General features: G+C 45.9%; 1 protein-coding gene across 1 annotated transcript in view; it reads right to left on the reverse strand.

The window, feature by feature from the left end:
- PTBP1 (polypyrimidine tract binding protein 1) overlaps positions 1–12,433 on the reverse strand; it is a 115,053-nt gene that overhangs the window by 58,332 nt on the left and 44,288 nt on the right. Inside the window, exons 6-8 of the mRNA XM_029613500.1 lie at positions 7,658–7,828; positions 5,049–5,159; positions 4,544–4,715 (exon numbers count right to left, since the gene is read on the reverse strand). Of these exons, the coding sequence (XP_029469360.1) occupies positions 4,544–4,715; positions 5,049–5,159; positions 7,658–7,828 (454 nt within the window). The remainder of the gene's footprint in view (positions 1–4,543; positions 4,716–5,048; positions 5,160–7,657; positions 7,829–12,433) is intronic.

A 12,433-nucleotide genomic window follows, 5' to 3' on the forward strand; every position in this document is an offset into this window, starting at 1 on the left:
AGTGGTTAGTTGCTCCCGCGCGGTTTTCAGCCCGTCACTGTTAGCTTCCGCTCGGGTCTCCTCTTCAAAGATGCGCCGCCCATGTTCTGCGATATCCCCACGCAATTCTTCGATCGAGATCTTAATATCCGCTGTATTGGCCGCTATATCTTTTTTCAGTTCTTCAAACCAGCCCCGCATTTCGGATTTGGTAGGTAGTTCAAGTGAACCTTGCGGCGATTCCGCCCGGCTGTCCGCCGGAGTCGTAGCGGCCTCGTGCACATCCGCCATGTTGGGTTCCTGAGGCTCTCCCTCTAGCGCCAATTTGTGATACGAATACTTCTTTAAATCACAGGTTTTTCGTCTGGTCGTCATCTGCTACTGATCCGATTGCAGAAAAATGATAGTTGACGCCTAGAATGTCCCGCTAGGAGGGTTGATGGACATAGATACTGTCAGGCATCGGAGGAGACTCGGGTTTAGGCTGCCATCAGTCTCGATGACGTCACTTCCTCGGCATTCAATTAACCTTTGCTCCTTAATCTCTGCCTCTCAAAAGCCATGCCGCTAGACAAAAGCAATTTGCCTCTGAAATAAATGGGTCCTTGGTGCACGAGATTCGGGGAGGGATGAAATCTCAGCAGACCGACCACTAGATTCAGAAGGTCTGCAAACCATGGATGTCTCGGCCACTCTGGCGCCACAAGGATCACATCACCCGGATGAGTCTCGATGCAGTGCAGAACTTTGCCTACTAATGGCCACGGCGGAAAGACAGTAGAATGTCCTTTGGCCAGGGAAGGACCAGAGCATCCCACTCCCTCTGCGCCTGGTTCCCGACATCGGCTGAAGAATCAAGGTACCTTGGCATTGCGCTACATTGCCAACAGGTCCATGAAAGGCCTGGTCCAGCGGTTGCAGAGAAGATGAAAGGCTTCCTCGGAGAGCTCCCTATCTCCCGGGTCCAACTGGATGCGGCTGAGGAAGTTGGCCTGAACACTGTCCACCCCGCGATGTGAGAGGTCGCTATCCTGTACAAGTGCTGCTCCGCCCAGTTGATTAAAAGCTGAGCTTCCGTCGCCACAGGACTACTCTTGGTTCTGCCCTGCCGACTGATGAAAGCCACGTCGTATTGTTGGAGGACTCTGACTGATCGGCCCTCCACTAAGGGAAGGAGGTCTTGCAGAGCCAAATGAACTGCTTTGGTTTCCAACAGATTGATCGACCAGGACGACTCAGTCCTTGTCCACTGACCTTGTACCGCTCTCCCTTGACAGACTGCTCCCCAACCTGAGAGGCTGGCATCTGTGGTTACCACTATCCAAGAGGGAATTTCCAAATCCACCCCTCGATGCAAATTTTCCGGGCATAGCCACTACAGCAGACTGGAGCTTGCCAATTCAGTCAGGGGTAGGCTCTCAGAAAAGTTTCATCTGGAGAGTAAGGCAGACTGAAGAGGACGCATATGTGCAAATGCCCAAGGTACCAGATCAAGCGTGGAGGCCATCGAACCCAAGACCTGCAAATAATCCCAGGCTATTGGACAAGGTATGGACTACAGAGACTCCACCTGAGACAGAAGCTTGGCTATTCTCTCCTCGGTAAGAAAGACTTTCCCTAGGAAAGTGTCGAACCAAGCACCCAGAAATTCCAAGGACTGGGAAGAACTAGATGGCTCGTCCAGATTGACAACCCAACCTAACAAGCAGAGCAGCTGCAGCACCCTCTGAACAGCCTTTCGGCAAAGATCTTCCGACTTCGCTTGGATCAGCCAATTGTCCAGGTGTGGATGTACGAGGATCCCCCTCCTTTCGCAGGGCCGCTGCTACCACCATTACCCTTGGTGAACACTCTGGGTGCTGTTGCTAGACCAAACGGGATTGCACAGAATTGGAAATGATGCCCAAGGATTGCAAACCACATTTCTGATGATCCGGGTGGATGGGGATGTGCAAGAATGCTTCTGTCAGGTCTAGAGACGCCAGGAATTCCCCTTTGTGAACAGAGGCTATCACCAAGCGAAGAGTTTCCATGCAAAACCGGGGCACTTTTAGATGTCGTTTGACTCTCTTCAAGTTGAGGATGGGACAGGTGGTGTCCTTTTTGGGTACCATGAAGTAGATGGAATAGTGTCCACGCCTGAGTTCTCCTGCAGGTACCGGAACTATTGGCCCCAGATCCAGCTAGCGCCATATGGTGTCCCGCACCGCCCAATGCTTTTGGTAAGAGCACGGGAAAACCAGAAAGTGCTCCCGGAGAGGCTGAGCAAAATCTAAGGTGTAACCATGTTCTATTACGTTTAAGACCCACTGATAGAGGTCAAGTTGGTCCACTCCTCTAGAAAAAGATAGCCTTCCTCCTATTCATGGAACGGAGGAATGAACCAGCCTCGCTTCATTGTACAGACTTGATGTTTCCATGAGTCTGAGGGGCTCCGCCATCTCTGGTAGGCCGGCCTCAAAAGGACCGATTCCAAGAATGTTGGCGTTGTGACCCTGGCGAGAAGATCCCGATGACCGCAAAGAGCAGAAACGGCGATTCCCCCAGAATCTCGACCGCTGGGGGAAAGATCCCCTGGCCCTGGGCTTGTCCTCTGGCAACTTATGACTTTATTCTCTCCCAGACACTTAAGTCCTCCAATTGCTGGCCAAAAAGCAGCCTTCCCTTGAAGGGCAAGGAGCCCAGCTGGGTTTTTGAAGAATCAAACCAATTCCTAAGCTAGAGAAGCCTGCGGGTGGAGACAGCCGAAACCATGGTTCTGCCTGAAGTATGCAGCAAATCAGAGAGCATCTGCACTGTAAGCTACTGCAATTTCCAGGCAACCAGCCTGAACCGCTTCTGTATCAGAAAGGGATGCCACCAATTGTAGGTGTTACACCCAGAGTCTGGGCCTCAGTGCAAAACTGCTGCACATGGCAGCCTGGACTCAGAGCTGAAACTTCAAAAATCTTCTTAAGTTGCAGCTCTAATCTGCAATCTTGTAAATCCTTAAGGGCTGTGGCTCCAGTTACCGGGATGGTAGTTTTTGTGACCGTGGAAACCGCTGCATCCACTTTTGGCACCTTGAGGAGGTCCAAAGCGTCCTCTGGTAACAGATACAACTTGTCCATGGCCCGAATGACCTTCAAGCCCAAGTCCGGAGTGTCCCATTCCCGGAACAGGTCCTCAACTGACAAATGGAAAGGAACGAGCTGGACCCCTAAGTCTGACCATGATCCACAGCTCCCATCCACAAATCTTCTTGGGATGAGTCTTCTCCGCATCTGACTGTTCCGAGGATGAAGTGTCCCACGGGCCCACCACAGAACGAAGAGGCCATTTGGATTTCATTGACTGTCCCCCATGTGGACTTGGAGCACTTACAAGAGAAAATGGCACCCTTGTCCCCCTCTAAGGGCGGTGGAACTGACATTTTGCTGCCATGCTTCTTAGCCACCTTCTGGGCCTTAAAGGCCTTGTGGAGCCTTAAAATAAATTTGGAGGAGAACGACGAAGAAGAGCTGCCTGAAGCACCATATGGGTCCTCTGCTGATGAATGCTTGTGATCCGCTTGCAAATTGCTCCGCTCCCCCCCCTGGAGGCCGCAGGGAAAGCGGTGGAGAATTTCCTCTCCTCAAAGCAGCCTGCTCCCTGAATGTTTGTAATAGGGCTTCCATTCCCACGCTAAGCAGGAACGGGTCTGAGGACTGCTGGCAACTGACGAGCCTCTCAGGCTCTCTGCGAGCTCTAGAAACGCCATCGCAGGACAAATTGGCCGCCGCCCTCCCTGATGTGTCCTCCCCCCCCCCCCCGGGAGGCAGTCTAAACAGACCAGCTCTGGAGAGCCGCGCACGTGCTGCTGCAGGCCGCATCATGCGGCATGATGAAACTGCCAAAAATAACTTGGGAGCTCCAAAACAGCAACCGCTGAGTAGACTGAAAAGATAATTGTGGGATGGGGGGATGCTGGGTCAGGAGAATTAGTAAAAGAAAAAAAATTTACCTCAGGCAATTTGTCAGTCTTTTTTTCTTTTATAAATTAGAAGCTTTGTCTCCCCCCCTTGAGGGCGAGTGATCCAGGCCTCACTGTATCACACCTTCAGATGCCAGCCAGGACAGGTTTCAGGGTCTTCAAACCCTCTGCTCCTCCACCTCTGCTACAAGGGGGGATGGTCCCACCAGGACCTGACAATCCCCTGAGGCTTAAAAAGATCAATCCAACTTTTTTTTTAATCCAATATCTTACATAGAAATAAGTATTGTACCAAAAAAACTGAACTACACTGCCTAACCAACAAAACCAATCTTAACTAAGCCAGACTCAAGGGATTGCACCTCCATCATCTGCTGGAGACAAATACTGAGACTCTAGGTGGCACCTCAGGGGTATAGGATGGAGTCCGTTAAAACGTCTGTCTCCATCTGCTGGAGGGGAGGCAAATCCCAGGAGTCTGGACTGATCTGGGTACGAACAGGGAAAAATCCTTTCCAACACTGGGGAGCAAATGTTAACATGCAATAATCAAATGAAAACTCCCATGCCACTGGACAGTGCATGATGATCATGATATATGCATTTTCTTACCAAAGGCAGCCATGGTCTGGTCCAAAGAAGGCTGGCCATCCCCAGAAGGCAGGTCTGGTCGTGTATAGTCCCGGCTCTTGTCATTATTATATTTCACATTAAGACTGGTAAGTTTGGAGAAGTCAATGCGCAAGGTGCAACAGGCATTGTAGATATTCTGCCCATCTAAGGACTAAAGTAAAACACTGATGTAAGCACCAATATTACACAGCATTTCTTTAAGAGGAGCTAATTCCCTTCAAACTCAGAGCTGGAAGGAGGAAAGGTAAAATGCATGTGGAACCTCATACCATGCTGGAAAACAAGGGCAAGAGAAGTTAAGGTGTCTAAGGAGAACATGGTGAGACGCTTGTTCCAACTCCATCCCATTACTATTTTAGGCTTAAGTTATGAGAAAGCTAATGAAATAAAAACTTCACCATGGTTGGGATGAACATGTTCTACAGCACTCCATTTTATTTCAACTTAATATGGTTTCTCAACATACAGTGCAGCAAACACTCACCAACTTGGCGTGTTGAGCACTCATAGGGTCTGCATATTGTAGCAGTGCCTGGAACTGGTTATTCTTTGTAAATGTAATTATTTTCAGCACAGTGCCAAACTTTGAGAAAATCTGCAAAACAAAAGTTAACACACCCCTATGTAAGACAACTGAACAAATGCCACCCAGGCAAGATAACTTTTCATATCTTAATGGGGGAGACTGGTCTGAACAGCTGTCTCTTTACTCCAACAGTTACTAATAGGTTGCTGAGCTTTTCTAGTTTAATATAAAGTGCAGAATCATATTTGGAGTGCAGAAATCTGAAGGAGCAGTATACAATGGGGAACAAAAAGCCAATGTTCACCAAGAGACACCTTGGGGTGACAGTATCTCAAGATAGAGAAGCTAAGTTGATAGCCAGAGCAAGAGGGATTCTGAGTTGGATAGGGAGAGACGTGATCAGCAGAAAAACTGCTAGGTGGTAACACTTCTCTACAGTCATTGGTAAGGCCTCACCTAGAATACTGTTTTCTGTTCTGAAAGCCATACCTCCAAGAAGGATAGAAGAGAGTCCAGAAAAAGGTAACCAAAATGGTGCAGGGTCTACACTAAGACCCAAGTCTTAAGAACCTAAATATGTATACTCTAGAGGAAGGACAAGACAGGGGGAGTTGGAGCTTCATATCATAACCTATAGTTCTACAAGGGGGTAGTGCCAGGAATATCAGGAAATTTTTCCAAGTGTGGTGGATGCTTGAAATGCCCTTCCAGAATGGGTGGTGGAAACATGAAAGCAGAAAGACCGGAGTGCCTATTCTGCCTATCCACACCAATTGCTCATTCTACAACCCTTACCACTCCTTCAGAGATCCCCTATGCTTGGAAGCTAAAACCATAAACTGACTTCAAAGAATTGTTAAACAGAGGATTCTTACTTGCAAACTGAAGTGATAGTGGAAGTATGATCTAGTGGCACCGCACATCATAGGGGTAAGCCAGCTGTTATGACTTAGCAGCAGTATAACTGCAACAAGCTGGTGTATCTTGCATGGAATGACCAAGGTTAAAACTAACTTCAATGAACATGGGGAGGCCGGATGCTCTTTATAATGGCTTTGCTAATTTTGGTGGCTGTGGGGATTAGATAATTTGGCACTAAGATGACAGAAGCTGGGTATTAGATTTGATGTACCCTTTGAAGAGCTGAAAAGCAGGATGTAAACAAAATCTAAATAAATTTAGTGCTGTCTTGTAAGAACTAGAAACATTTAAGACCTGGAATGGCCTACTAGCAGACATGGAGGCAAGTATGTTAACAGATTCTGGGTATGTTTGGGAGTAATGAATCAGAGTGTTGGGAAAGGAGTTAAACTCAAGACAGTGGATGGGGAGATAGTATAGGTTTGAGTATAGGAATCAGTGATAATCACAACTGGCCAATTCTGCTGTAATTTACTATCAGGCCGATACAGTACAGTGCGCTCCGGCAGAGCGCACTGTTAACCCACATTTGGATGCGCGTTTGACGCGCTAGCTTTACCCCTTATTCAGAAAGGGGTAATAGTGCATTGAAAACGTGCATCCACCCCCCCCCCCCCCAAAACTAATAGCACCCAAAACCTGCAAATGCATGTTGATGGCCCTATTAGTTATTCCCGAGCGATACAGAAAGTAAAATGTGCAGCCAAGCCGCACATTTTACTTTCAGAAATTAAGGCCTGCCCAAAGGCTGGCGTTAATTTCTGCCGGCGCTGGGGAAGTGCATAGAAAAGCAGTAAAAACTGCTTTTCTGTGCACCCGACTTAATATCATGATGATATTAAGTCTGAGGCCCCAAAAGTAAAAAAAATAAGTAAATTAAAAAAAATTAAAAATCGGCCCGCAGCCCGGAAGCCGGACGCTCAATTATGCTGGCATCCGTTTTCCGAACCCATGGCTGTCAGCAGGTTTGAGAACAGACGCCGGCAAAATTGAGTGTCTGCTGTCAAACCTGCAGACAGCTGCCGCTCCTTTTACTGTGGGCCCTAGTTTGCGTAGGCCACCCTCCTGAATCGTGCGCCCAGAAGTGGCCTGTGCGTGCGCCGGGAGAGCGGGCGCTCACCAGTTCTCCCGCGCATTTTTCTGAATCGGCCTGTATGTCCTGACTTCCCGAAGATTAAGATTTCAGAGAAACTTGCAGCACTGAGCACCAAGTTTACAATTGTCTGCCAACTTGAACAAAACCAATTACACAGAATAAACAAACACCAAATTGATTCCTTGTAAGCCTGCATGCTGTAATTAGCAACCTTCTCTAGGATCACCTCCCCCCCCACAAACAGTGCACTACCCAGAAGCTAAGTGATGTGCACAAACAAAGGTACTAATATGGATACCAGACCCAGAACTCTTGCGATAAAGGGCAACTTTTAGGATTTTAAGGTGCCCAAAATTCTATGGCCTTTATACAGCTGCGGCACAGAATACCTGATCATTCCTCTCCCCTTCTACATTACTGAGTTGACATCAAGAGGAGACTGCTTCTGCAGTTCTGAAGTCCTTCCAGTCTATGCCATCTAAGCAGATCAGCACAAATTAGATCTGAATTTAGACACAAGGAATCTTCATGCTGTGTCTGTCAGCCTTACCTGATGCAGCACATCCAGAGTGACAGGATAAAAAAGGTTTTCCACAATGACTCTCAGGACAGGGCTCTGGCCAGCCATAGCCATGCCTGCATCCACTGCTGCAGCTGAGGCAGAGAGTGCAATGTTTCCTGACTGGACAGAGTTCACTGCCTGCAGTGCTGCCTGGGCTCTCTGTAAAATCAAGGTTTATCAATCCATTAATATGGCATGTTTTATGCTTTGTTTCCCAGCCACCTAATACAAAAAAACCCAAAAAACCCTTGTAGGACGAAAATGTAGGTGCCATGCTGGATCCAATCAATGGTCCATCAAGCTCAGCATCCTGACAGCAGCTAAAGGAAAACTGGTTCTTACCTGCTAATTTTTTTTCCTGAAATATCACAGATCAGTCCAGACAAGTGGGTTTTGCATCCCTACCAGCAGATGGAGGCAGAGAAACTTTTCAGACACTGCTACACAGAGCACCACCTACAGTTCTTCAGTATTTATTGTACCCGAGCCAATATGAACCCAACAAACTTAACTGTCAACTGTAAACCAACTCCCCTTCCAAGGAGAGCAAGGCAAAGGTTTGAACTCCTGAACTGGGAGCCCTCACCTCCCATAGGAACTTGAAACCTCAAACTCTTCTGCCCTATTTACAACTGTAGCAATCCAGGTCTTTTGAAATTAACAGGAATGGGACTGTACTGAACTGTGGTATTTCAGAACAAAAAAAGTTACCAGATAACCAATTTTCCTTTCCTGTACATAACCCAGATCAGTCTAGACAAGTGGGATGGACCGAAGCCCCTCTATACTGGGCAGGAACTCAAGACAGTCTTGCAACCCACCACTAGAAGCCTCTTCTAGCACCCGAACATCCAAATGGTAATGCTTGGTAAAAGTATGAAACAAAGACCACATCGCCATGCAACAAAGTTCCTATGGAGAAAGTAACAATTTGTCCAGGAAGCAGCTTGCTCCCTGGTAGTGGAGGAGTAGCCTATTCACCTCATCTCCAAAGACTTTCTTCCTTACACAGCACATCAGCAAGTCGCTCCTACACTTCCTGACAGATCGGGGACCCCCAGTCAGGCAAGTTTGCACTAACCACATCCTCTGGCAACAAATTCCAGAGTTTAATTGTGCGTTGAGTGAAAAAGAACTTTCTCCGATTAGTTTTAAATGTGCCACATGCTAACTTCATGGAGTGCCCCCTTGTCTATTATCCGAAAGAGTAAATAACCGATTCACATCTACCTGTTCTAGACCTCATGATTTTGAACACCTCTATCATGTGTGTGTGTCCCCCCCCCCCCCCCCTCCCTCAGCCTTCTCTTCTCCAAGCTGAAAAGTCTTAACCTCTTTAGTCTTTCCTCATAGGGGAGCTGTTCCATTCCCTTTTATCATTTTGGTCGCCCTTCTCCATCGCAATTATATCTTTTTTGAGATGCGGCGACCAGAATTGTACACAGTATTCAAGGTGCGGTCTCACCATGAAGCGATACAGAGGCATTATGACATTTTCCGTTTTATTTACCATTCCCTTTCTAATAATTCAACACTATTTGCTTGTTTGACTGCTGCAGCACACTGAACCGACGATTTCAATGTGTTATCCACTATGATGCCTAGATCTTTCTTGGGTGGTAGCACCTAATATGGAACCTAAAATTGTGTAACTATAGCATGGGTTATTTTTCCCTATATGCATCACCTTGCAATTATCCACATTAAATTTCATCTGCCATATAGATGCCCAATTTTCCAGTTTCACAAGGTCTTCCTGCAATTTATAACAATCTGCTTGTGATTTAACTACTCTGAACAATTTTGTATCATCTGCAAATTTGATTTACCTCACTTGACATATTTCTTTCCAGATCATTTATAAATATATTGAAAAGTAAGGGTCCCAATACAGATCCCTGAGGCACTCCACTGCCCACTCCCTGCCACTGAGAAAATTGTCCATTTAGGGGGCACTCCATGAAGTTAGCATGTGGCACGTTTAAAACTAATCGGAGAAAGTTCTTTTTACTCAACGCACAATTAAACTGGAATTTGTTGCCAGAGGATGTGGTTAGTGCAGTTAGTGTAGCTGTGTTTAAAAAAGGATTGGATAAGTTCTTGGATGAGAAGTCCATTACCTGCTATTAAGTTCACTTAGAGAATAGCCACTGCCATTAGCACTGGTAACATGGAATAGACTTAGTTTTTGGGTACTTGCCAGGTTCTTATGGCCTGGATTGGCCACTGTTGGAAACAGGATGCTGGGCTTGATGGACCCTTGGTCTGACCCAGTATGGCATTTTCTTATGTTTTTACTCTGTTTCCTGTCTTTTAGCCAGTTTGTAATCCACGAAAGGACACCACCACCTATCCCATGACTTTTTACTTTTCCTAGAAGCCTTTCACGAGGAGCTTTGTCAAACACCTTCTGAAAATCCAAGTACACTACATCTACCGGTTCACCTTTATTCACATGTTTATTAACTCCTTCAAAAAAGTGAAGCAGATTTGTGAGGTAAGACTTGCCTTGGGTAAAGCCATGCTGACTTTGTTCCATTAAACCATGTCTTTCTATATGTTCTATGATTTTGATATTTAGAACACTTTCCACTATTTATCCTGGCACTGAAGTCAGGCTAACCAGTCTGTAGTTTCCCAGATCGCCTCTGGAGCCCTTTTTAAATATTGTGGTTACATTAACCACCCTCCAGTCTTCAGGTACAATGGATTAATGATGGGTTACAAATTTTCACTGATAGGTCTCAAATTTCATTTGAGTTCCTTCAGAACTCTGGGATGTATACCATCCGGTCCAGGTGATTTACTACTCTTCAATCAGGTCTACCATATCTAGGTTCACTGATTTGGTTCAGTCCATCTGAATTATTACCCATGAAAACCTTCTCTGGTATGGGGACCTCCACAACATCCTCTTCAGTAAACACCGAAACAAAGAAATCATTTAATCTTTCCACGATGGCCTTATTTTCTCTAAGTGCCCCTTTAAGCCCTCATTCATCTAACAGTCCAACTGATTCCCTCGCAGGCTTTCTGCTTTGGATATATTTTAAAAAGTTTTTACTGTGAAATTTTTTGCCTCTACAGCCAACTTCTTTTCAAATTCTCTTAGCTTGTCTTATCAATGTCTTACATTTAACTTGCCAACGCTTATGCATTATCCTATTTTCTTCTGTTGGATCCTTCTTCCAATTTTTGAATGACGATCTTTTGGCTAAAATAGCTTTTCACCTCCCCTTTTAACCTTGCTGGTAATTGTTTTGCCTTCTTTCCACCTTTAATGTGTGGAATACATCTGGACTGTGCTTCTAGGATGGTATTTAACAATGATCATGCCTCTTGCACACTTTTTACCTTTGTAGCTGCTCTTGTTTTTTTTCTATTTTTCTCATTTTATCAAAAAGTTTCCCTTTTGAAAGTTTAGCACGAGAGCCATGGATTTGCTTATTGTCCCCCCTTCCAGTCATTAATTCAAATTTGATCATATGGTCACTATCACCAAATCCTGTGCTCCGAGAATTAGATCTAAAATTGATCCCTTCTCTTGTTGGTTCCTGAACCAATTGCTCCATAAAAATGTCATTTATTCCAGGAACTTTATATCTCTAGCATGTCCCAATGATACATTTACCCAGTCAATATTGGGGGTAATTGAAATCTCCCATTACTGCACTACCAATTGGGTTAGCTTCCCTAATTTCTCTTAGCATTTCATTGTCCGTCTCACCATCTTGACCAGGTGGACGGTAGTATACCCCCTACACTATAGTCTTCCCCGACACACAAGGGATTTCTACCCATAAAGATTCAATTCTGCATTTAGTCTCATCCAGGATCCTCTCTATCATTGCGATATGATTTTTACCCCGGTATAGCATTGTCCCATTGGTTGTCCTCCTTCCACCATGTCTCAGATGCCAATTAAGTCTGTCATTCACTGCTATACATTCTAATTCTCCCATATTAGACTTCTGGCATTAGCGTACAAACATTTCAAAGTGTTTTTTGTTTGTATTTTCATTCTGCTTTTTAATTGATAGGGATAAGAGAATTTTTTTAGCTCAGGTGAGTTTTTAGTTGCAGGCACTTTGACTACTTTTCTTATTATTGGAACCTCACTGTCGGGATGCCCTAATTCTAATGCATCATTAGTATCCTTTGAAGATACCTCCCGCCGAACCATGCGCTGCTGAGCGACTGCTTTCCCCTTTGTTCTAGTTTAAAAGCTGCTCTCTCTCCTTTTTAAAGGTTAGTGACAGCAGTCTGGTTCCACCCTGGTTAAGGTGAGCCCATCCCTTCTCCAAAAGGTTCCCTAGTTCCTTACAAAACTGATTCCCTCTTCTTTGCACCATCGTCTCATCCATGCATTGAGACTCCGGAGCTCTGCCTGCCTCTGGGGACCTGCGCGTGGAACAGGGAGCATTTCAGAGAATGCTACCCTGGAGGTTCTGGATTTAAGATTTCTACCTAAGAGCCTAAATTTGGCTTCCAGAATCTCCCTCCCACATTCTCCTGTGTCGTTGGTGTCCACATGTACCACAACATCCGGCTCCGCCCCAGCACTGTCTAAAATCCTATCTAGGTGACGCGTGATGTCCACCACCTTCGCACCAGGTAGGAATGTTACCAGGCGATCCTCACGCCCACCAGCCACCCTGCTATCTACATTCCTAATAATCTATTCACCAACTATGACGGCCGACCTAACCCTTAACATCCTGGGCAGTAGGCCTTGGGGAGATATCCTCGGTGCGAAAGGACAAT

Source organism: Rhinatrema bivittatum, chromosome 8 (genome assembly GCF_901001135.1).
Source record: "Rhinatrema bivittatum chromosome 8, aRhiBiv1.1, whole genome shotgun sequence".
Classification (NCBI taxonomy): Eukaryota; Metazoa; Chordata; class Amphibia; order Gymnophiona; family Rhinatrematidae; genus Rhinatrema; species Rhinatrema bivittatum.